Source organism: Salmo salar, chromosome ssa29 (assembly GCF_905237065.1).
Source record: "Salmo salar chromosome ssa29, Ssal_v3.1, whole genome shotgun sequence".
Classification (NCBI taxonomy): domain Eukaryota; kingdom Metazoa; phylum Chordata; class Actinopteri; order Salmoniformes; family Salmonidae; genus Salmo; species Salmo salar.
The window spans coordinates 18307648-18333765 of record NC_059470.1 but is presented as its reverse complement, the minus strand read 5'-3'; the positions used below and the strand labels follow the sequence as shown (position 1 = coordinate 18333765).

General features: G+C 47.9%; 1 protein-coding gene across 1 annotated transcript in view; it reads right to left on the bottom strand.

The window, feature by feature from the left end:
- Nucleotides 1-3831: 3831 nt before the first annotated feature.
- LOC106590287 (serine/threonine-protein kinase 17A) overlaps nt 3832-26118 on the bottom strand; it is a 41328-nt gene continuing 19041 nt past the window's right edge. The window contains exons 2-7 of the mRNA XM_014181132.2: nt 25238-25450; nt 9003-9147; nt 8518-8644; nt 8335-8383; nt 7925-8104; nt 3832-5552 (exon numbers count right to left, since the gene is read on the bottom strand). Coding sequence (XP_014036607.1) covers nt 5219-5552; nt 7925-8104; nt 8335-8383; nt 8518-8644; nt 9003-9147; nt 25238-25450 — 1048 coding nt within the window. The 3' untranslated portion in view covers nt 3832-5218. The remainder of the gene's footprint in view (nt 5553-7924; nt 8105-8334; nt 8384-8517; nt 8645-9002; nt 9148-25237; nt 25451-26118) is intronic.

Below are 26118 nucleotides of genomic sequence, written 5' to 3'. Positions count from 1 at the left end.
TCCAGAATGCAGCACCAACCAGTTCTCTGAATGGGAACTACTTGACAGCCCTGCAATACTTCCCATCAACATGCATCAGTTACTCAAAATGACCTGGAACGGCTTCCAGAGAGACAGTTAATATGGGGGTGCATGTCTTCGAATGTAGACTATAGCTGTTGGGGGGAAGCTTGTCAAGCAGTCTGACACAACAATTATTCTGTTCCATGTTCATTGTGTAATTGGTGCTATGCTTCATTAACGACAGCATTCTGAAAGGTGTATTTCTACACCAGTCCTCTCTGTATGGTTATAGTGAGAGATGCATAATACACATTGCTCTGGCACAACAAGAAAAATCCACAGACTGAATTACAACAATGATTGGCTGACCCCTGAATTAACGTTGAAGTTTAGAACTAGGCTTAATATTATGCATTAGCAGAATATACAGTAGGTCTACAGCGCATGATAATGGAGTTTGAGGGATGGGTTAACTTTGAGACGAATTGTCTTGAATAGGCCTAATTAGGTAGGACTGCCATCATGCGTTGTCAAAAATGTTTAGGCTCAATTAAGTTTGCACCTCCATAGCGAAATCTTAAATAACAACAACTTTGATTAACAACATGAGTAAACTAATTATACTACCCATTTGTCATTAAAAGCGTTCCAGTCAGTCAAAACTTCTAATCCTCTGGAAACATCAATTAAGATGCTCAACACCTGGTGAATTTAGATAAGTATACCATCTTTGAAATATTTAGACATTTAAATCTCAATTAACACAACAGGCCTGGTAGAAAATCCACTGCAACATTTCTCTGACAAGTTAATTGAGATGTCTCACTGGGCCCTTCTAAATATTTTATGTTTTGATTTGAGTGCCAGTTTTTGCTATTTCATATTAGGCCGACATTTCTGAATAGTAGGCTACAATATTATAGGCCAATAAAGTCGTTCAAAATAAATATATACTTGGTATAGGCATATTTCAAGAAGCTAGACCACACTTTACAACCAGACCAAATAAGAAGGCTTATATAAATAGTCATATATCATTTCATTGCACTCACCACAGAGCTGTGCTCCATAGCTGTTCATCACCTCCCTCAGACTGGCAACATCAGGCTGGAGTGAATATCTTCCTCCCAAAGAAATAGCCTTCAACATATCAAGTTTTATATAGTGTCAAACAAGTCTGGCGGCTACAGTGCATCCTTCTTTCATTCCTTTAAGTAATTACTCATTAGAAATGGCTGGACAGGTGAATGCCATGAGGCGAAGGCCTTGCGTTCACCTGTACAATCATGTGTAATCAGTGATTACTTCAAGGAAGGGAGGAAAGATGCACTTTTAAGGAATTTGAACAGATCATGTGTAGCCAGCTCCCAGACTTATGAGCCAACGGTCATTTGGCAGAAAACAGTGAATAGATCCCTTCCTTATTGTGTTCCTGACAAATATAATGTATCATTCTCCACCCAGACCCCAGAACCAAAGGCATGAGTTCCTCAATGGACAAGTGGAACTACTGTTTGTAAACAAATTGCTGGCTCAATAACTTCTTCATTAAGATAATGGTCTTGGAGGGTGGTAGTAAAAAGAACACCCAGTGGAAAGCCAACCCTCACCAGAAGTGGAGAGGGAGAGAAAGGAGGAGGAGAGGACTGACAAGGCCAGAGAAGTCTACTTAACAGCTGTATACAGCTGTGAGCTCCATTTTTATGGAATGGTCTGCCTACCCATGTGAGAGACGCACTCGGTTTCAACCTTTAAGTCTTTATTGAAGACTCATCTCTTCAGTAGGTCCTATGATTGAGTGTAGTCTGGCCCAAGAGTGTGAAGGTGAACAGAAAGGCACTGGAGCAACGAACCGCTCTTGCTGTCTCTGCCTGGCCGGTTCCCCTCTCTCCACTGGGATTCTCTGCCTCAAACTCTATTACAGGGGCTAAGTCACTGGCTTACTGGTGCTCTTCCATGCCGTCCCTAGGAGAGGTGCATCACTTGAGTGGGTTGAGTCACTGACGTGGTCTTCCTGTCTAGGTTGGCGCCCCCCCTTGGGTTGTGCCGTGGCGGAGATCTTTGTGGGCTATACTCGACCTTGTCTCAGGATGGTAAGTTGGGGTTTGAAGATATCCCTCTAGTGCTGTGGGGGCTGGGCTTTGGCAAAGTGGGTGGGGTTATATCCTGCCTGTTTTGCCCTTTTCGGCAGTATCATCGGATGGGGCCACAGTGTCTCCTGACCCCTCCTGTCTCAGCCTCCAGTATTTATGCTGCAGTAGTTCATGTGTCAGGGGGCTAGGGTCAGTCTGTTATATCTGGAGTATTTCTCCTGTCTTATCCGGTGTCCTGTGTGAATTTAAGTATGCTCTCTCTAATTCTCTCTTTCTTTCCTTCTCTTGCTCGGAGGACCTGAGCCCTAGGACCATGCCTCAGGACTACCTGGCATGATGACTCCTTGTTGTCCCCAGTCCACCTGGCCGTGCAACTCCTCCAGTTTCAACTGTTCTGCCTGCGGCTATGGAACCCTGACCTGTTCACTGTGATTACTATTATTTGACCATGCTGGTCATTTATGAACATTTGAACATCTTGGCCATGTTCTGTTATAATCTCCACCCGGCACAGCCAGAAGAGGACTGACCACCCCTCATAGCCTGGTTCCTCTCTAGGTTTCTTCCTAGGTTTTGGCCTTTCTAGGGAGTTTTTTCTAGCCACCGTGCTTCTACACCTGCATTGCTTGCTGTTTTGGGTTTTAGGCTGGGTTTCTGTACAGCACTTTGATATATCAGCTGACGTAAGAAGGGCTATATAAATAAATTTGATTTGTATATGAAAGGCTAATAGAGTGCCACAGTATGAGTTATAATACCCATAAAACCTGGTGTGACATTTTGATAACCATGTAAATCTCTCTAGGACAAGGTGACTTTATCAATATATTCATTCACCTGTATTTACCCCCCCCCAAAAATGAAATGCTAACTATCTGCTAATGTGGCTATTGTTATTTTTTTATTTAACCAGGCAAGTCAGTTAAGAACAAATTCTTATTTACAATGACAGCCTACTTGGGAACAGTGGGTCAACTGCCTTGTCAGCTCGGGGATTCAATCCAGCAATCTTTCGGTTACTGGCCCAACGCTCTAACCACTAGGTTACCTGCCACCCCTTCAAATCTTCAACTGTCATGATGATCTGGACGAGACTGCCAAATCGAGGCAAAGGTAAGAATCTCTGGATTAACTATCTAATGTTAGCCAAATGTATTCATGTATATATTGGCTACATTTCTTTAAAATTGACTATTCTGTGAACGGTCTTGTGCAAGTTTTAAATTGACACAATACCTGTTAGCAAAGGTATCAGCTAGAGATGACGTGCTGGAGCTAGCAGGGAGTCGTCTTCCATGATTTCTACTTTTATTCTAATTAGCATTTTTCGGGTCAGATTAAATGGAGACGAATATATTGATAAAAGTATCCTTGTCTGAGAGATTTATATGGTTATCAAAATGTCAAGCCAGGGTAAGACTACACGAAACACAGCCCATATTTTTAAGTGTTTCTAAAATCCTCTATGGGAAAAATGAATAGTGGAAAAACGATTAGAACCGTTTCCCTGTTTGGCCGCTAGGTTTTATGGGTATTATGACACCTCCACTCAGGGGCATCACACTGATGCTTGGCAAATAGCCTGCCCTTTCCCTCACCCAGCGGACACAGCTGCCAGTGTGTCCACGCAGATGTATCATACACTCGTACGCATGCACACACACACCCACTAAATGTCATCTCCTCTGAAATAAATGTCAAGGCCACAACACAAAAACCAAATCGTACTCAAAAAAAGGTTTAGAGACTTATCTTTATTTACAGTATCAGGACATTCATGTACAAATTTGTTCCCATAATAAGGAGCCTCTCGTTTGATAGAGACAAACTTGGACCAATTTACAGTAATTACTATTGGGAGTTAGGAAAGAAAAACAAGCGCTGTCTGCATATACAAGTCAATTATTTGCAATTATTGCTGAAGAGATTGAAACCCATGGGATGTTTTCAGTTCTGGGTCAAACGTGTGCAATGGCTTTTTAAACAGTATTATTTCGAGACATACTCTCAAAGCAACATAACATTGGTTTCATATACACAGAATTAACCCTCCCTCCCCCGTTCCCATTTTAGAAGATATCTATAACCTTAAACAAAATACCTTAAGAAAAGAGATAGCCTGACGAAACATTGACAAAAAACTGGAGAAAAAAAAAGGAAAAAAAGATACAATTGCATTTATGGCCCAAGTCATTGCTAATTCTCCAAGCATGGCACCAAAGAAGAACAAAACAAAAACAAAACGAAGTATCACAACAAGGCTTAGGGCCAGATTCAATCAGATCGGCTTTAGAGCTGTCAAATCCACAATGGATCCCGGCATTATACCTAAAGCGGACATTGCCATTGGCTGCACAGAGTCGCATTGAGAGAAATCCCATGCAGCCTTGTTTACAAGTTCGAACACTGGAATGTGAGATGTAATCTACACCTCGATTAGGCTGATAGAAATCCTCATCATTTTGCTCAATGATTTTCCATTTGAGCGACATTATTTCTATATAGCCTACACTTTCTCGTTCTGAACTTTATGCTGTGGTTTCGTGACAATGATCACCAGAGCAGCTCTGATTTGACAGCTCCAACGCAGTTCCACTTCCGACACCAAAACATCAGCTCTGCAGGTGTCGGATATCGGTTAACGCTTGATCTGACTGAATCTAGGCCTTAGTCCGGAGTACCGATTCCCATGTATAGTAAAGCAGCACAAACATAAAATACAAAAACAACGGGACATTTAAAAAAAAAATATTAAAAAAAAAAGTTTGGCTTACGAGTTCAGACCATGAGGTGGGTTAAAAAGTGTCAGATATTTATTGTGGTTTGTAAGTGCGACATTTTGTACCGCTTTCACTTAGATGGAAGAGCAGGGGTTCTCCACTATGGTTCCTGGCGAGCTACTGGGTGGTGCAGGCTTTCGCTCCAAGCCATCATTAATGTACCTGATTTTACTAACCAACCAATTAGGGCTGTGATCGGCTGAATTAGCTGGTGTGTTAGTGAACGGCAGGAGGGAGACCCAACACAACCAGTACCTCTCCAGGACCGGAGCGAAGACCCCTTGTGTAAAGGTTGAGATGTCTGTGTGTGTGTGTGTGTGTGTGTGTCTGTGTTTGTGTCATTCAGTATATGAACTCCCCGGGGACTTCTTGGAGGGCGCTAAAGGGCTCCTCGAACTTGAAGCGCTTGGAGATAGCCTTCTGGTCGGGGTTTATGACCTCCTTGTCTGTTGACTGGCGACACTGGCCCAGTGTGTAGGCTGCCACCACGATCAGCTCCTCTGTTACAGGACCTTCCTTCTCCTCTTCCCTGATGGGGCTCTCAGGGCTGACTGGCTCCGAGGGGCACTTGGTTGGGCTGGTAGTCTCTTTCACCGCTGTTGTCGCCTCCGCCTGCTTTTTCTCTTTTGGTTGGAGCCACTGGTGCTGCAGGCACTCTTCTGCTGTGGCACGGTTCCTGTTGGGAGAAAGGAGAGTGTGAGAACAGGGAATCAATGGGAATATCCACCTTCTTCGCTGGCTTGGTGGGTTTCAGCAAGCATGGCACATGCAACACCAAGGCTGTGGGTTTGATTGCCCATGGGACCTATTCTATACCATATATACAGTGCATCGGAAAGTATTCAGACCCCTTGTTCTAAATGTTGTTATGTTACAGCCTTATTTTAAAATGGATTAAATAGTTTTTTCCATCACCAATCTACATACAATACCCCATAATGACAAAGCAAAAACAGGTTTTTAGACATTTTTGCAAATTTATGTAAATGTATTTCAATTTTTTTTTTTTTATATGTACTCAGTCCTTTTACTCAGTACTTTGTTGAAGCACCTTTGGCAGCGATTAGTCTCGAGTCTTCTTGGGTATGACGCTACAAGCTTGGCATACCTGTATTTGGAGAGTTTCTCCCATTCTTCTCTGCAGATCCTCTCAAGCTCTGTCAGGTTAGATGGGGAGCATTGCTGCACAGCTGTTTTCAGGTCTCTCCAGAGATGTTCGATCGGGTTCAAGTCTGGGCTCTGGCTGGGCCACTCAAAGACATTCAGAGACTTGTCCTGAAGCCACTCTGGCGCTGTCTTGGCTGTGTGCTTAGTGTTGTCCTGTTGGAAGGTGAACCTTGGCCCTAGTCTGAGGTCCTGAGCGCTCTGGAGCAGGTTTTCATCAAGGATCTTTGTACTTTGCCCTATTAATTTTTCACTCCATCCTGGTCTCCCAGTCCCTGTCACTGAAAAACATCCCCACAGCATGATGCTGCCTCCACCATGCTTCACCGTAGGAATGGTGCAAGGTCTCCTCCAGACGTGATGCTTGGCTATCAGGCCAAAGAGTCTTTAGGTGCCTTTTGGAAAAATCCAAGCGGGCTGTCATGTGCCTTTTACTAAGGAGTGGTTTCCGTCGCCACAACCATAAAGGCTTGATTGGTGGAGTGCTGCCGAGATGGTTGTCCTTCTGGAAGGTTCTCCCATCTCCACAGAGGAACTCTGGAGCTCTTTCAGATTGACCATCGAGTTCTTGGTCACCTCCCTGACCAAGGCCCTTCTCCCCGATTGCGCAGTTTGGCCGGGCGGCCAGCTCTAAGAAGTGTCTTGGTGGTTCCAAACTTCTTCCATTTAAGAATGAAGGAGGCCACTGTGTTCTTGGGGACCTTCAATGCAGCAGACATTTTTTAGTACCCTTCCCCAGATCTGTTCCTCAACACAATCCTGTCACGGAGCTCTACGAACAATTCCTTCGTCACCATGGCTTGGTTTTTGCTCTGACATGCACTGTCAACTGTGGGACCTTATATAGACAGGTGTGTGCCTTTCTAAATCATGTCCAATCAACTGGATGTACTACAGGTGGACTCCAATCAAGTTGTAGAAACACCTCAAGGATGATCAATGGAAACAGGATGCACCTGAGCTCAATCTCGAGTCTCATTGCAACGGGTCTTAATACTTATGTAAATAAGGTATTTTTGTTTTCTATTTTCAATGAATTTGCAAAAATTTCTAAAAAAACGGTTTTTGCTATGTCATTATGGGGTATTGAGAGGAGGATTTTTTTATTTAATCCATTTTAGAATAAGGCTTTAACGTAACAAAATGTGGAAAAAGTCAAGAGGTCTGAATACTTTCCGAATGCACTGTCTACACTGAACAAAAATATAAAAGCATCATGTAAAGTGTAAAGAGCCTAGAAATTTTCCATTAGCACAAAAAGTGTAATTTTGAGCACAAATTTGTTTGTGTGGCATATCAAGAAGCTGAATAATCACCATGATCATTACACAGCTGCACCTTGTGCTGGGGACAATAAAAGGCCGCTCTAAAATGCCACAGATTTCTCAAGTGTTGCTATTGGCATGCTGACTGCAGTAATGTCCACCAGAGCTGTTGCCAGAGAACTTAATGTTAATTGCTCTACCGACCATAAGCCACCTCCAATGTCGTTTTAGAGAAATTGGCAGTACGTCCAACTGGCCTCACAACTGCAGACCACGTTTAACCACGCCAGCCCAGGACCTCCAAATCAGGCTTCTTCCCCTGCGGGATTGTCTGAGACCAGCCACCTGGACAGCTGATGAAACTGAGGAGTATGTATGTCTGTAATAAAGCCCTTTTGTGGGGAGAAACGTATTATAATTGGCTGGACCTGGCTCTCAAGTGGATGGGCATATGCCCTCTCAGGCCCAACCATGGCTGCCCCCCGTGCCCAATCATGTAATATCCATAGATTAGGGCCATATTAATTAATTTCAATTGAACTGTAACTAAGTAAAAATGTTGAGATTGTTGCGTTTATATTTGTATTCATTTTTAGGGCATTAAAGAGTCATTACTCACTGGGGTTCTTTGATGAGCAGGGCTTTGATGAAGGTGATGGCGGCCTGGTCTACATGCTCCAGCTCCTCCTCCTGGTAGCTGATGTTGATCTGGGAGATGTTGAGGAATGTCTCCTGCTTGTCCTCTCCCAGGAAGGGAGAGATTCCCGTCAGCATCACATAGGCCAGTACACCAATACTCCTGTCAGCCATTTACAGTGACAAACGGTTAGACAGCCACTGGAAATAAGCTCAGGATTTTCTCTCTAAGAAAATAACTTTACATCTGCATAATGGAACGGTGATGTATTCTTTCATGTGTGAAGTTTTCCATTTTCTATCGCTTTTTCAAATAAGCTTTTGGATAATTCAAATCACAAGCCATACAACATACTGTTGCACTATGCTACAGTACAGTGAAATGCCACTTACCACATATCTGTCGCTGTGCTAATCGGCTCGTAATTCAGGATTTCTGGAGCTGCAAAACATTTGTCTTTATTTTATTTGGGTGAACTATCCCTTTAAAGATTTTGGACATGCTGAGTGCAGTGACCATGAGGTCAATAACAAAATGGCGTCTGTCAGGGGTTGTGCGTTTGCTGCACTACTTACCCACATACTCCGGGGTCCCCATGATCTCCCTGAGCTCCTGATTGCTGCTCACCATCCTGGACAGACCAAAGTCCACGATCTTGATGTCCCCCAGAAGAGCGTCGCTTGTCAGCAGAATGTTCTGGGGCTGGAGAGGAAGAAAGAAAAACACAGCCTCAGAGGTCCAGTGGGGCTAACTTGCGTATGTTTGGTACTGCGTCTAAACAGCGATATTAAAGCTTGATTCCATCTTTAAAGGGATAGGGCAACATTCTGGCAATTAAGATTTTTCGCTAGTTAGCAATGGCTCCAGAAACGACTTTCAACTTCCTTCAAACTGCACGCATACCTCCAAAAATTGGTATCCGCGAGTTCATCTGACTCTGGGTAAGCAGAAAAAAATTGCCAAAATGTCACATTATCCCTTTAACCACAAGGTGGACTACGTGATCACATGCATATAACAAGAATGTTGGTACAGGGTCTAACAGGAGTCAGGGACTGACCTTGAGGTCCAGGTGCACCATGTTGTTCCTGTGGAGGAAAGAAACTCCCTCTAGGATCTGTCTCATCAACCTCTTCACGTCCTCCTCTTTGAAGGCCTCGTCCCGCTCCGCCACACACTGGTTAAAGATCTCTCCTCCTGCTGCACTGTGGACACACACACACAGACCGGTTAAACATCTCATCTTTTCCATACAAACATGCAACCAAGTTGAAACCGTAATAGTAGTATTTTACAAGCTGCGTCACGTTTTTGGATTTGGCAGGCTGGCTATATGCTGGTGTGCATTGGATGCACACAGACCACAAGTAAAACCACATATCTTATCAGTACAAACACTCAAACCTTTCATTTTGCATTTCACTACTCTTTCTCTGTCACTAACGTCTTAACCACAATCAGTGGTTGGCTATATTCCTTGGGAGTCTGGGATAGCCTGTCCTGAATGACCAATCACTGAATGATGGATGACTAATTACTGTGTTTCTCCTGTCTGGTGGAGGTGGTGATGCTGCCTTCCAGCTAGGTCTGGTCTCCTGTCTGGTGGTGGTGGTTATACTGCCTTCCAGCTAGGTCTGGTCTCCTGTCTGGTGGTGGTGGTTATACTGCCTTCCAGCTAGGTCTGGTCTCCTGTCTGGTGGTGGTGGTTATACTGCCTTCCAGCTAGGTCTGGTCTCCTGTCTGGTGGTGGTGGTTATACTGCCTTCCAGCTAGGTCTGGTCTCCTGTCTGGTGGTGGTGGTGGTTATACTGCCTTCCAGCTAGGTCTGGTCTCCTGTCTGGTGGTGGTGGTGGTTATGCTGCCTTCCAGCTAGGTCTGGTCTCCTGTCTGGTGGTGGTGGTTATACTGCCTTCCAGCTAGGTCTGGTCTCCTGTCTGGTGGTGGTGGTTATACTGCCTTCCAGCTAGGTCTGGTCTCCTGTCTGGTGGTGGTGATACTGCCTTCCAGCTAGGTCTGGTCTCCTGTCTGGTGGTGGTGATGCTGCCTTCCAGCTAGGTCTGGTCTCCTGTCTGGTGGTGGTGGTTATACTGCCTTCCAGCTAGGTCTGGTCTCCTGTCTGGTGGTGGTGGTTATACTGCCTTCCAGCTAGGTCTGGTCTCCTGTCTGGTGGTGGTGGTTATACTGCCTTCCAGCTAGGTCTGGTCTCCTGTCTGGTGGTGGTGGTTATACTGCCTTCCAGCTAGGTCTGGTCTCCTGTCTGGTGGTGGTGGTTATACTGCCTTCCAGCTAGGTCTGGTCTCCTGTCTGGTGGTGGTGGTTATACTGCCTTCCAGCTAGGTCTGGTCTCCTGTCTGGTGGTGGTGGTTATACTGCCTTCCAGCTAGGTCTGGTCTCCTGTCTGGTGGTGGTGGTTATACTGCCTTCCAGCTAGGTCTGGTCTCCTGTCTGGTGGTGGTGGTGGTTATGTTGCCTTCCAGCTAGGTCTTGTCTCCTGTCTGGTGGTGGTGGTTATACTGCCTTCCAGCTAGGTCTGGTCTCCTGTCTGGTGGTGGTGGTTATACTGCCTTCCAGCTAGGTCTGGTCTCCTGTCTGGTGGTGGTGGTTATACTGCCTTCCAGCTAGGTCTGGTCTCCTGTCTGGTGGTGGTGGTTATACTGCCTTCCAGCTAGGTCTGGTCTCCTGTCTGGTGGTGGTGGTTATACTGCCTTCCAGCTAGGTCTGGTCTCCTGTCTGGTGGTGGTGGTTGTTATACTGCCTTCCAGCTAGGTCTGGTCTCCTGTCTGGTGGTGGTGGTTATACTGCCTTCCAGCTAGGTCTGGTCTCCTGTCTGGTGGTGGTGGTGGTGATACTGCCTTCCAGCTAGGTCTGGTCTCCTGTCTGGTGGTGGTTATACTGCCTTCCAGCTAGGTCTGGTCTCCTGTCTGGTGGTGGTTATACTGCCTTCCAGCTAGGTCTGGTCTCCTGTCTGGTGGTGGTGGTTATACTGCCTTCCAGCTAGGTCTGGTCTCCTGTCTGGTGGTGGTGGTGGTGGTTATACTGCCTTCCAGCTAGGTCTGGTCTCCTGTCTGGTGGTGGTTATACTGCCTTCCAGCTAGGTCTGGTCTCCTGTCTGGTGGTGGTGGTGGTGGTTATGCTGCCTTCCAGCTAGGTCTGGTCTCCTGTCTGGTGGTGGTGGTGGTGGTTATACTGCCTTCCAGCTAGGTCTGGTCTCCTGTCTGGTGGTGGTGGTGATGCTGCCTTCCAGCTAGGTCTGGTCTCCTGTCTGGTGGTGGTGATGCTGCCTTCCAGCTAGGTCTGGTCTCCTGTCTGGTGGTGGTGATGTTGCCTTCCAGCTAGGTCTGGTCTCCTGTCTGGTGGTGGTTATGTTGCCTTCCAGCTAGGTCTGGTCTCCTGTCTGGTGGTGGTGGTTATGCTGCCTTCCAGCTAGGTCTGGTCTCCTGTCTGGTGGTGGTGATGTTGCCTTCCAGCTAGGTCTGGTCTCCTGTCTGGTGGTGGTTATACTGCCTTCCAGCTAGGTCTGGTCTCCTGTCTGGTGGTGGTGGTTGTTATACTGCCTTCCAGCTAGGTCTGGTCTCCTGTCTGGTGGTGGTGATGTTGCCTTCCAGCTAGGTCTGGTCTCCTGTCTGGTGGTGGTTATACTGCCTTCCAGCTAGGTCTGGTCTCCTGTCTGGTGGTGGTGGTTGTTATACTGCCTTCCAGCTAGGTCTGGTCTCCTGTCTGGTGGTGGTGGTTATACTGCCTTCCAGCTAGGTCTGGTCTCCTGTCTGGTGGTGGTGGTTATACTGCCTTCCAGCTAGGTCTGGTCTCCTGTCTGGTGGTGGTTATACTGCCTTCCAGCTAGGTCTGGTCTCCTGTCTGGTGGTGGTGGTTATGCTGCCTTCCAGCTAGGTCTGGTCTCCTGTCTGGTGGTGGTGGTGATACTGCCTTCCAGCTAGGTCTGGTCTCCTGTCTGGTGGTGGTGGTGGTGGTTATACTGCCTTCCAGCTAGGTCTGGTCTCCTGTCTGGTGGTGGTGGTTATACTGCCTTCCAGCTAGGTCTGGTCTCCTGTCTGGTGGTGGTGGTTATACTGCCTTCCAGCTAGGTCTGGTCTCCTGTCTGGTGGTGGTGGTTATACTGCCTTCCAGCTAGGTCTGGTCTCCTGTCTGGTGGTGGTGGTTATACTGCCTTCCAGCTAGGTCTGGTCTCCTGTCTGGTGGTGGTGGTTATGCTGCCTTCCAGCTAGGCCTGGTCTCCTGTCTGGTGGTGGTGGTTATACTGCCTTCCAGCTAGGTCTGGTCTCCTGTCTGGTGGTGGTGGTGGTTATACTGCCTTCCAGCTAGGTCTGGTCTCCTGTCTGGTGGTGGTGGTTATACTGCCTTCCAGCTAGGTCTGGTCTCCTGTCTGGTGGTGGTGGTTATGCTGCCTTCCAGCTAGGCCTGGTCTCCTGTCTGGTGGTGGTGGTTATACTGCCTTCCAGCTAGGTCTGGTCTCCTGTCTGGTGGTGGTGATGCTGCCTTCCAGCTAGGTCTGGTCTCCTGGCTGGTGGTGGTGATGCTGCCTTCCAGCTAGGTCTGGTCTCCTGGCTGGTGGTGGTGGTGGTGGTGATACTGCCTTCCAGCTAGGTCTGGTCTCCTGTCTGGTGGTGGTTATACTGCCTTCCAGCTAGGTCTGGTCTCCTGTCTGGTGGTGGTGGTGGTGGTTATACTGCCTTCCAGCTAGGTCTGGTCTCCTGTCTGGTGGTGGTGGTGGTGATACTGCCTTCCAGCTAGGTCTGGTCTCCTGTCTGGTGGTGGTGGTTATGCTGCCTTCCAGCTAGGTCTGGTCTCCTGTCTGGTGGTGGTGGTTATACTGCCTTCCAGCTAGGTCTGGTCTCCTGTCTGGTGGTGGTGGTTATGCTGCTTTCCAGCTAGGCCTGGTCTCCTGTCTGGTGGTGGTGGTTATACTGCCTTCCAGCTAGGTCTGGTCTCCTGTCTGGTGGTGGTGGTTATACTGCCTTCCAGCTAGGTCTGGTCTCCTGTCTGGTGGAGGTGGTTATACTGCCTTCCAGATAGGTCTGGTCTCCTGACATGGTGGTGGTGGTGATGCTGCCTTCCAGCTAGGTCTGGTCTCCTGTCTGGTGGTGGTGGTGATACTGCCTTCCAGCTAGGTCTGGTCTCCTGTCTGGTGGTGGTGGTGGTGATACTGCCTTCCAGCTAGGTCTGGTCTCCTGTCTGGTGGTGGTGATGCTGCCTTCCAGCTAGGTCTGGTCTCCTGTCTGGTGGTGGTGGTGGTTATACTGCCTTCCAGCTAGGTCTGGTCTCCTGTCTGGTGGTGGTGGTTATACTGCCTTCCAGCTAGGTCTGGTCTCCTGTCTGGTGGAGGTGGTGATGCTGCCTTCCAGCTAGGTCTGGTCTCCTGTCTGGTGGTGGTGGTGGTTATACTGCCTTCCAGCTAGGTCTGGTCTCCTGTCTGGTGGTGGTGGTTATGCTGCCTTCCAGCTAGGTCTGGTCTCCTGTCTGGTGGTGGTGGTTATACTGCCTTCCAGCTAGGTCTGGTCTCCTGTCTGGTGGTGGTGGTTATACTGCCTTCCAGCTAGGTCTGGTCTCCTGTCTGGTGGTGGTGGTGGTTATACTGCCTTCCAGCTAGGTCTGGTCTCCTGTCTGGTGGTGGTGGTTATACTGCCTTCCAGCTAGGTCTGGTCTCCTGTCTGGTGGTGGTGGTTATACTGCCTTCCAGCTAGGTCTGGTCTCCTGTCTGGTGGTGGTGGTGGTTATACTGCCTTCCAGCTAGGTCTGGTCTCCTGTCTGGTGGTGGTGGTTATACTGCCTTCCAGCTAGGTCTGGTCTCCTGTCTGGTGGTGGTGGTTATACTGCCTTCCAGCTAGGTCTGGTCTCCTGTCTGGTGGTGGTGGTTATGCTGCCTTCCAGCTAGGTCTGGTCTCCTGTCTGGTGGTGGTGGTTATACTGCCTTCCAGCTAGGTCTGGTCTCCTGTCTGGTGGTGGTGGTTATACTGCCTTCCAGCTAGGTCTGGTCTCCTGTCTGGTGGTGGTGGTTATACTGCCTTCCAGCTAGGTCTGGTCTCCTGTCTGGTGGTGGTTATACTGCCTTCCAGCTAGGTCTGGTCTCCTGTCTGGTGGTGGTGGTTATACTGCCTTCCAGCTAGGTCTGGTCTCCTGTCTGGTGGTGGTGGTTATACTGCCTTCCAGCTAGGTCTGGACAGTAGCTTCAGCTGTACAGCTATTGAGGTGGGGTTGAGGTGGAACATTTGACTGTTATTCCACCACCTGGGTGATTTTGCCCCGGGCCATGCTAGCTGTTGAGTGATCCACTCCTGGCGTTGACATAGACAGCCCTTTATAATGATATGTGGCCACTGTTAATGAGGAGAGACCCTTTTTAAGAGTCTGTTTCCCTCTGTAGCCAGCCACAGACAGTGATAAGTCCTGCTTGTTCACCAGACAAGGTCATAGGTCTCCCCTTGGGTGGGCTTCGGAGGTGCCATGTGTGTGTTTGGGGTGGCGGGTATGTGTGTGTGTGGCTTAAAGCAATGGCATTCTGTTCCAAAACTTCTCCGGTGGGATGTCAAAACAACTTGAACTTGAGTCTATTCCAGTATCCCCCATGGGAGACAGCTAGATATTGTATCTAGATCAAGGGAGTGTGTGGAAGGCTCCATCTCGCTAGAGGGATTGGTTCTAACATAGCACACTAATTAGGGATAGTGCACTACAATACCACTATTGACACGGTTTGATTCACCACATGATCATAAGATTGATCATGTGATTTGTGAATAATATTATGAATATTTCACAACACAGTATGCCACAAAGTTAATATGAAAATATCCAATACAGTTAATGACATGGAACGGAAAGGGCTTGCCTTTTAAAATCACTGGCAGTTCTTAGTGACTGAGGGATAATACTTTATTTTACAGTCCTATTTCAGATGTTTATTACAAAGAATCTTGTCTTATGTCTATTTCCTAGTACTTACTAAGCACTCCTTCAATTAATCCCAACAAATGTGAAAGGTCATTATTAGGTAACCAACGTGTACATCATATCATGTGGCTAAGTAAATACCAGGCAAGCAACAGACTGTAAACTCAATACTATTTGAAAGTCTTGTGTTATCTCTCATAATACCAGTTGTGTAAAGTACTTAAGTAAAAAATACTTTAAAAGTACTACTTAAGCATTTTTTGGGGGGCATCTGTACTTTACTATTTATATTTTTCGACTACTTTTACTTCACTACATCCCTAAAGAAAATAATGTACTTTTTACTCCATACATTTTCCCTGACACCCAAAAGTACATTTTGAATGCTTAGTAGGACAGGAAAATGGTCCAATTCACACACGTATCCCTGGTCATCCTGCCTTTGATCTGGCAGATTCACTAAAGACATATGCTTTGTTTGCAAATTATGTTGGAGCGTGCCCCTGGCTATCCTTAAATAAAAAAGAAAATGGTGCCGTCCAGTTTGCTTAATATAAGAAATTTGAAATGATTTATACTTTAACTTCAGATAATCAAGTTTATTTCACCAATTACATTTCATTTTGATACTTAAGTATATTGAAAACCAAATACTTTTAGACTTTTACTCTAGTAGTATTTTACTGGGTGACTTTCACTCGAGTCATTTTCTATTAAAAGGTATCTTTACTTTTACTCACGTATTACAACTGGGTACTTTTTCCAGTCTTGAGTCTTGATGACATGAGGAGCTAGCAGGGGAAACCACCACCCTGTGCCCCTTTCCACACGACACCTTATGTGACACGTGAAACTAACTTAATTTCCTCCTGACCTGCAGTGACTGCCACCCAATTAGGTTGGAAAGCGAGACAGGAGAAAGTTTGTTGAAAGAGTGAGGCTTATCAAAAATAGACAAGGGCTCCCTTGAAGCCAACATGAATTGGGTCCTGTCTGGGTATGGAGGGAGTTTCAGAAGTGGTTTTGGTTCTAAGGCTGAAAATACAGCGCTTGCCACATGCCAGGTTGAAAACACAAAAGGTGGAACAGAGAGAGACGTCAGACTTTAGTCAGCTGAGTGGTAGGCTTCATGTAGGCCAGCTGTACTGTATTGTCACATGGGTCTAAACTCACGGTGTGTGGTTTTGGGTTATGCTGTATTATATTTCTTCAGGTGGTGTAGCTGTATGCTGCGTTGCTCTGTGGTGTTGCGCTGTGCTGTGCACATTATGGAATTACTAGTAATTCCATTTCTCTGGAGATGTTGTGTGCTAGTATTGTGTTGCTCCTCGGCTGTATCTAGGATGACATGTCCAGTGGCTAAGCCTGGGTGGGTGACTGTTGTCTCCGGTCTGTCCATGGCGGTCTGTCTACCCATTCTCTTCCCTCTCTGAGTATAGGATCCATCATCCAACAATTGGCCAAACCCGTCACAGAGAGTGAGTGAGTGAGTGAGTGGTGAGTGAGTGAGTGAGTGAGTGAGTGTGAGTGAGTGAGTGAGAGAGAGTGAGAGTCCCCATCGGAAAGCAGTGATGACTCCAGTCAATGTACTCTCTGCAAAGGGCAGACAGCTGAGAGAGAAAGCCAACAACCTCTCCTCATTCATTATCTTTACCATCTTCCAGACAGGTGAGTCCCATAGTGAGCCCATGCCTACATGTCTGAGTGTACAGTAATGTCCTTGAGTGATATTAAACACATGGGCCATGTCTTAATACTTGGAGAATGAAAGTCCTTTCCTCAGGTCTTTTTTTTCCATTAACACTTGATAAGTGAATAGGATTCCGCTATATTGCTTCCACCCATCATGTCCTGCCAGATCAGCTATCATGGAGGTAAGAAAACAAGGTAGTTTAAAGGTCAACTCCACCACTTTTCAACCTCATTTTCCTTTTCTCCAGCGCAATACCAGTGTCAACATATGTGAAAAATTCCATATATATATATATATATATATATATATATATAAATAAAAGTCCATAGTCAAAAGTTAACATTTTAAAAAGTGCTTTTTCAAACACTGAGATTCGCGGTGATGTGGGGAGCAAGAACAATACCCTCCCTCGGGTTAGAAACTCGCTGCAGGTTTTTAAAATCACCGTTTTATTTTACTTTCAATACTACCCTGTAATGTCACAGAAGCATTTTTTTTTTTAGGACCTTACATTTTGTTTTAACACTGAGCTGCTTTCACATATGTAGACGACACTGGTTTGGTGCTGGAGATGAATGAGGTTGAAAAGTGGCAGAATTGCCCTTTAACTCGTGAGACACAGCATATAACTAACTCTCTAGCTGAGGGTGAAATGTGCTTTTCTGTTATTGTCTCTTAATAAGGCAATTCTGGAGAGATAATGCGATAACCCCTGCAGTTTCACTGCCTCACCATCGGGTGTCAGTCAAGGGTAGAGGAGATGGGTACAGTAACCTGGTTTTAATGTCTACGACAGTAACAGAGTGGGATTAAACCGAAACAGGGGGAGACCTCCTTCCCGGGTCGAGGTCTGGTAAAGCACTCCGCTCCATATGGTCAGCCACGAACACCCCACGGAGCACTAACTAAAGGCTGCATCAGGAAAATCATGTTATCAGCTTTGTTTTCCCTCCAACTCAGTGGTTGCTAAATGTTTCAGCATTGTGACCCACTAATCAAATCATCACAGCTGAGTCTCAAACTACAACTCTGACTTGGTCCCAAGTCCTGACCCACCATTTGGGGAAACAAACTGCCCCAACTGCAAAAAAAATGAATAAAAATTGATATTTTCAACGTTAGTCACTTGGTACCAAAACAACAGAGTGGATTCTGTTTGAACTTTGCGACCAGTATAATGCCGGACACCAGGGACGTCCAACTGGCAGAGAAAATTCAGACAACACGGCACAGAACCAAAACGTTTTTTTTGGGGGGGGCAGTTTCTCAGAGCCTCCCCTTCTCTATGTATTCTCCACAGACACCGAGGGCTCAAACTGGTTCCTCTGTTAGCACGACCAGTAATTATAGCCTAGCGCTGCCAGTTTAGCCTCTTAGAGCCTCTAACCACTGAGTGCACCAGGGGCGTCAGGGAAAATAAATCTGGCGGATTCATAACTAGGTCATTGCCGTTTTGGATGATGAGAGCACGTCTGGCCAGTTGCTGCTGTACTGTTTTGGTGTGGTGGGACCGGGGGTGAAACCCCCTTCTAATCCGAGGGGGTTTACACAAAGTGACATGAACTCTTAATGCCAAAGTGCCACACACATCACATGCACAAAATAAACTATTGGAATGTTGTCTATTGCCCTATTTCAGAGAATATGGGAGTCTTTTTCTGAGAATAATATTTACAGGGTTTGGGCCCTTAGCTCTCAGTATAACAGGTCAATCATTGCTTAATCTGATCTGCTGAAAATGTAATGATGAATAGTATGTATTGGGATCAGTGGTTAATATGAAATAAGATTATCATTTTGATACCAATTTCCACGATACTAGCTTGTCAATCTATTTACGTGGACGGGATATGTTTGAACGTGACCTAAATCAGTGTTCAGTCTGAGCGGACAAAACATTTCCCGTGGCCTGGATTCATTCAATCAAAAGATAGATCCCGCTGATCCCCGACCCATTTCAGCGAAACTGAACACGGGAATCGTCCGGTCTATTTCTGTGTTGGCCTGTTTTGTTTCACCACTCAAACAAAAAACAAAAGACTAGCCACTTGATCAATGGAGGATGGAGAACGAGAGAGAAAAATAAAGAGGATGGAAGGAGAAAGGTGAAGTGGTTGGATTGATGGGACAGAGTGACAAAACGATCAAGTACCATCGGGCACAGTAGAGCTCAGTGTAGATTTGCGTGAGATGGGCTATCCCCCTCGCTCCGGAGATTAACCCTCCTTCATTGCTCTTATCCTCCACCTTCTCTGGGCTGGCAGCCACGGTCCGGACCCTCACGTGCCGCCATGGAGCACCACTGACATAATAAACTTCCATCTGGGGCCCAGAGAGCCCAATGAGGCCACATTCCTCCCTCACCCAGCCCCTCCCCTCTCCATCCTGCCTGGAAAAGAGCTTTGGATCCCTCTCCCCCAACAATCCGCCTCATACTGTAATTGCATGAATAGCTCTCTTTAATTTCAGGCTGACCCTCATCAGAAGCCTCACCACCCCCTCCCTCTCCTCATTCCTCCCGGTTTGCCGTAGAGCCTCAAAATATCCATCAGCTTTAAAAAATAAAAATAATAATCATTAAAAAAAGGAAAAACACAAAATCTATTACAACCAGGACTTTCTCTCCTTCTGTCTCCCTCCCAGTCTCCCTCTCTCGCCCTCCCTCCGTCCCCCTCCCCCTCGCTCCGTCTCCCTCGCCACCCTCGCCCCGTCTCCCTCGCCCCGTCCCTCCCTATGGCCGTCGCCCTCCCTCCCTATGGCCGTCGCCCTCCCCTCCCCTATGGCCGTCGCCCTCCCTCCCTATGGCCGTCGCCCTCCCTCCCTATGGCCGTCGCCCTCCCTCCCTATGGCCGTCGCCCTCCCTCCCTATGGCCGTCGCCCTCGCTCCCTATGGCCGTCGCCCTCCCTCCCTATGGCCGTCGCCCTCCCTCCCTATGGCCGTCGCCCTCCCTCCCTATGGCCATCCGTCTGTCTCCCTCTCCCCGTCTCCCTCGCTCCCCATCTACCCCTCGCTTCCTCTTCCTCCCGCCGTCTCCCTCCCTCCAGCTGTCTCCCTCCGTCCGCGTCTGTCCCTCCATCCGTGTCCGTCCCTCTCCCTCTGTCCGCCTCCCTCTCCTGCTCCCTCCCTCTCCGTCTCCCCCTCCGTCTCTGTGTCTCCCTCCGTCCCTCCCTCTCCGTCTGTCCCTCCCTCCCCGTCCTGCTCCCTGCCTCCGTCCGTCCCCCCCCTCCGTCTCCCTCCGTCCCCCTCCCTCCGTCTCCTTGTCCGTCCTGCTCCGTCTCCCACCTCCCTCTCCCTCCGTGTCTTCCTCCGTCTCCCTCCCTCCGTCTCCCTCTTTCCACTGATTTCACATGACAGAACCTCAAACAGGCTAAATGCATTCCGCTCTACTTCCCTTCTATATAAAAAAAAGACAAAAACTAAAACAGCTCCATTATCCATATTGAATGGTGCTGACAGGGGCACTGCCAATCACCAGGGAGGGATCGCTTCCTATCCTTCACTCATCCCTCCTTTTTTGACAGGGTTATTGATGATATGGAGCCCCTCCTGGTTGTACAGAAGAGAGGGGGTAAAGGGGGGGTCTTATGGCAGGGGATGGGTAGTCAACTGAGCTCTGAACAGCAGATCAACAATGGGCTTGAGGGGGGGAAATAAGACTACGGGTGCAGCCGCAATTAAGGGATATTCTATTCTAAAAGATTACATTCTTATAAACAAGAAATGTCATCCCGCAAATGCTATACGCCGATATAGCTATGAAAAACGATCATAATACACATTAGACTGAAGGATCCCCTCTTCTCAACGTAATACACATTAGACTGAAGGATCCCCCTCTTCTCAATGTAATACACATTAGACTGAAGGATCCCCTCTTCTCAACGTAATACACATTAGGCTGAACGATCCCCCTCTTCTCAATGTAATACACATTAGACTGAACGATCCCCTCTTCTCAACGTAATACACATTAGGCTGAAGGATCCCCTCTTCTCAATGTAATACACATTAGACTGAACGATCCCCCTCTTCTCAACGTAATACACATTAGACTGAACGATCCCCCTCTTCTCAATGTAATACACATTAGACTGAAGGATCCCCTCTTCTCAATGTAATACACATTAGACTGAACGATCCCCCTCTTCTCAACGTAATACACATTAGACTGAACGATCCCCCTCTTCTCAACGTAATACACATTAGGCTGAAGGATCCCCTCTTCTCAACGTAATACACATTAGACTGAAGGATCCACCTCTTCTCAATGTAATACACATTAGGCTGAAGGATCCCCTCTTCTCAATGTAATACACATTAGGCTGAAGGATCCCCTCTTCTCAACGTAATACACATTAGACTGAAGGATCCCCTCTTCTCAATGTAATACACATTAGACTGAAGGATCCCCTCTTCTCAATGTAATACACATTAGACTGAACGATCCCCCTCTTCTCAATGTAATACACATTAGGCTGAAGGATCAGTCTCAAAGGAGAGTAGTAGGGCATCTCATCCTGTTAACATGAGCAATCTAATTTTCTCTTCTAGGCTACTCCAGTATTTGTCCATTGAGTAGCCCCCACCACAGGCAGCATTACAGCCTTGTCCAGGTGAGCAGTCAAGTCACAGAGGGGCTCCATATGGACTGGAGTGACCGCTAGCGGAGGTCAGCAAAGTGGTGCCCTTTGCATTAGCTTAGGATGCTAATCTAGCAGGCCAATCAATTATCTCCCTGCTAATGCTAACACCACTTCCATCCCCCAGGCTACTCCAGGCCAGGGCACCACAGGGCTCCACTTAAAGCTTCTTTAAACCTGAGTCGGGGGGGGGGTGCCCAGCAAGCCACAGATAAGATGCATCTCTGTAGGCTACTCCAATGTACTAGGACCTCCTCACATTGAAATCAATGTTGGAGCCACGTCATGTTGGCTAATGTACTGCATTTGAGACACTATTCAATAATCTTTGGTGGCAGGGGGAGAAGCTGGGTGGATGTGCAATGTCTCTGTGGCCACAGTCATTAAAACACATGGATAGATGACTCGCATTCATCAGACACTCCCTCCCTTTCCTCTGTGACTGGACACATGACTGTTTGACCACAGACCCAACTTCTCACGGACACTTCCTTATGGTGGACCGTTTTAAAACTCAGGTTGTAGTGGGGTAATTGTGTGTGTGTATGCGAGTGTGTGTAGGTGGTGCAAGAAAAACGAGGGCTATGAGTGCCACCTACGAGTGCCACCGAATCTCTGCTGGAGGGGGAAAAAAATAATTCTTTTCTGGGTCAAACACCGTGGCAGTGTGCCATTACAACCAGCAGCACAGTTACAATAATTGAATGAACACATTGGAGAAGAGAGAGAGAGAAGAAAGAAGAAAGAGAGAAAAGAAAGAGAGAAGAAAGAAAGAAAGAGAGAAAGAGAGAAAGAAAGAAAGAAAGAAAGAAAGAGAGAGAAAGAGAGAAAGAAAGAGAGAAAGAGAGAGAAAGGAGAGCGCCAAGCTGCCCTGGGGGAGGAGAGGTGACCCCATGTTGAGTGAAGGGTCCAAGCCTCCTGAGCCAGCGCCAACATGTGGAAACATGGCAGCCTCGGGGAAAGTGCATGTCAATGGGCTCAATATGGGAGGGAAAGAGACACACTCACACGTGCGCGCACACACACACACACACAAGGCCTGAGCAAACAGCGGTGGTGGGGTAGTTTCCATGGGCAGGCAGGCAGGCAGGGAGGAGGAGGAGGGAGTGCAGCTCTATGGGCCAGCTGCTGGGACCTTTCCCTTCATCGCTTCACGCCACAGTCTTTTCACACACAAAGGGCACATGAGAACCAGGTCAGGTCACTCATTGGTCAACAGCACTGATCTCACTCTACCACTCAAACGTACAGACAGTTGAAGACCTTTGGAATGTATTGTTGATAAGCTGAAAGGATGGCACTGTTCTATCAAATCACAATGAGGATTTCTTCATTAAAATGTTCAGATTTTTCATCCAGCCAATATTATTACAATATTGTAAAAGCAAAAGTCTTAGCCTAAAATCAAGGACTTTCACTTAACACAGAGGTGGACACAGAAGTTAGTATCAGGTAGGTACAGTAGGCTAAACGCTTTTCTTCTACAGTGAGTTTGAATCCAAAAGAGACCAGTATGGATCCTGTCTGGGAAACCAATCAGCCAGTCAGTGTGATGGCACAGCAGCTAACTTCATGAGAACGCCCTCACCCCAACAACCCCAAAGTTCAATGTCTGCATGTGACAAAGGGGAAACCCAATCCGCCACGCAATGTGTCTGTGTCTGTGTGTCCTGTCCAGTGCAGCAGAGAGGGGAGGGGGGATGGCACGTTGTTGAAATAGCCAGTGCTCACTGAGGCATGGGGAGTATCGCCCTGGGCTTTGGGACTGGATTACCGCTCTCTATGACCCACTATCCACTTCTCTCTGTCTCTCTCCCCCTCTTTATCCAGTGAGGCCCCTCTCTCTCTCTTCCTCCCTATCCAGTGAGGCCCCTCTCTCTCTCTTCCTCCCTATCCAGTGAGGCCCCTCTCTCTCTCTTCCTCCCTATCCAGTGAGGCCCCTCTCTCTCTCTTCCTCCCTATCCAGTGAGGCCCCTCTCCCTCTCTTCCTCCCTATCCAGTGAGGCCCCTCTCTCTCTCTCTCTCTTCCTCCCTATCCAGTGAGGCCCCTCTCTCTCTTCCTCTATCCAGTGAGGCCCCTCTCTCTCTTCCTCTATCCAGTGAGGCCCCCGTCTCTTCCTCCCCATCTCTATCCAGTGAGGCCCCCGTCTCTTCCTCCCCATCTCTATCCAGTGAGGCCCCCGTCTCTTCCTCCCCATCTCTATCCAGTGAGGCCCCCGTCTCTTCCTCCCCATCTCTATCCAGTGAGGCCCCCGTCTCTTCCTCCCCATCTCTATCCAGTGAGGCCCCCGTCTCTTCCTCCCCATCTCTATCCAGTGAGGCCCCCGTCTCTTCCTCCCCATCTCTATCCAGTGAGGCCCCCGTCTCTTCCTCCCCATCTCTATCCAGTGAGGCCCCCGTCTCTTCCTCCCCATCTCTATCCAGTGAGGCCCCCGTCTCTTCCTCCCCATCTCTATCCAGTGAGGCCCCCGTCTCTTCCTCCCCATCTCTATCCAGTGAGGCCCCCGTCTCTTCCTCCCCATCTCTATCCAGTGAGGCCCCCGTCTCTTCCTCCCCATCTCTATCCAGTGAGGCCCCCGTCTCTTCCTCCCCATCTCTATCCAGTGAGGCCCCCGTCTCTTCCTCCCCATCTCTATCCAGTGAGGCCCCCGTCTCTTCCTCCCCATCTCTATCCAGTGAGGCCCCCGTCTCTTCCTCCCCATCTCTATCCAGTGAGGCCCCCGTCTCTTCCTCCCCATCTCTATCCAGTGAGGCCCCCGTCTCTTCCTCCCCATCTCTATCCAGTGAGGCCCCCGTCTCTTCCTCCCCATCTCTATCCAGTGAGGCCCCCGTCTCTTCCTCCCCATCTCTATCCAGTGAGGCCCCCGTCTCTTCCTCCCCATCTCTATCCAGTGAGGCCCCCGTCTCTTCCTCCCCATCTCTATCCAGTGAGGCCCCCGTCTCTTCCTCCCCATCTCTATCCAGTGAGGCCCCCGTCTCTTCCTCCCCATCTCTATCCAGTGAGGCCCCCGTCTCTTCCTCCCCATCTCTATCCAGTGAGGCCCCCCGTCTCTTCCTCCCCATCTCTATCCAGTGAGGCCCCCGTCTCTTCCTCCCCATCTCTATCCAGTGAGGCCCCCGTCTCTTCCTCCCCATCTCTATCCAGTGAGGCCCCCGTCTCTTCCTCCCCATCTCTATCCAGTGAGGCCCCCGTCTCTTCCTCCCCATCTCTATCCAGTGAGGCCCCCGTCTCTTCCTCCCCATCTCTATCCAGTGAGGCCCCCGTCTCTTCCTCCCCATCTCTATCCAGTGAGGCCCCCGTCTCTTCCTCCCCATCTCTATCCAGTGAGGCCCCCGTCTCTTCCTCCCCATCTCTATCCAGTGAGGCCCCCGTCTCTTCCTCCCCATCTCTATCCAGTGAGGCCCCCGTCTCTTCCTCCCCATCTCTATCCAGTGAGGCCCCTGTCTCTCGGCTTTATTCTAGTTCTGTCTCTACCTCAGGCAATTGTTCATTACTTTTTTTTGTTCCATCCCTGTACTTATCTCCTCTCATTTACTGTCATTCTCTCTGCTTCCAAGAGCAGAGATAGTGGATAGGGTTTCACCTCAGTCTCTGTATTTAACAGCTTGCCTTTCAATAAATCATCTGGATCACAGACTTTTTATGATTCACCAGTCAGTTAAGGTGGCAGGCAGCAAGGAGATCAGTCTGCAGTGCCCGGGAGCCTCTCTCATACTTCCTATGGGGCAAAGGTGATACGTAGTGTCAAGCTACGTTTTCCATGGCCTAAATAACACTTTGTATTAGATCACTAGCACATTACCTGTCCTGCTTTTTCAGGTCAGTGTAAAAGAAGGAGATGAAGCCATATCAGACTATTGAGATACTAACTGTGTGTAAATGTGCATAAAAAAAGATAGTCTGATTGTGGTCCATGTCTGAAGTGGAATAAAAATGGAGGGTAGACCTTCTCGCTCTTCTTCCACGACTGACCTTTTCAAGTCTACGCATCATAGCGTTGAGTACGTGGCATTGTTCCTACAACTTCCATTTGACCAAAGTGCTACACACTCACAACTGGAGGACGAGCACCATCTCGGCGGCCATCTCGTAGACCTGGTGCAGGTTGACCACCCGCTGGCTGGCCGTGGCGAGCTCCAGAACGGCCACCTCGTGGATGATCTCCAGCCTGCAGTCCTGGCCCTTCCTCCTCTTCCTCATGAACTTGGCGGCGTACTCCCGGCCCGTGCACTTCTCCACACACTTCCTGACCACCGCAAACTTGCCCCTGAGGAGAAGCACAGGCAGAGAGAAGAGGGTGCTGGGTGAAGACTTACATTTCACTGAGAGGTCGTTTTAGTACAGAGAATAAGATAGTCTTTTCCAGACACGTTCTAGTCTAATGTCATCTACAATAGAGTAGGTTTATTTATGCACCGTTCAAGTTATTCTAAAGCCTTTTAACTCGCTCTGTAACTATGGTAACTGAAGACCGTTCATCACTTGGCACGACAAGTTGACTATATGACCTAGTTGCACTGACCCAATAGGGCAATACTGACGTTCTAACAATTCACAAGAATGACACAAGGCCAATATGAATGTTAGAGTTTTCAGCCTGGAGAAACTAAAGGAAGTAATAGCAGTGTGTCTCATTAGAGCTGCATGATGTTACAAATCAAAATGACCCGATGAACAAGCAGTGTGTTCACATACAAGTGTGAACACACACGCAGAAATGTTTTTCGTAGAACCCTTTCATCTCAGTGAGAGAAGAGACGTGTGTGTGTGTGTGTGTGTGTGTGTGTGTGTGTGTCTGTGATGCTGTTGATGAGAGAGAGGTGTTGTAGTGATCCTGAGACCAGCACACTTAACGTTGGATCTGAACATCCCTTTGTCTCCTTGGCATTTCTGCAGGATGAAGTCATCTCCCGTCCTCAGAACCCAAGTTGGCCC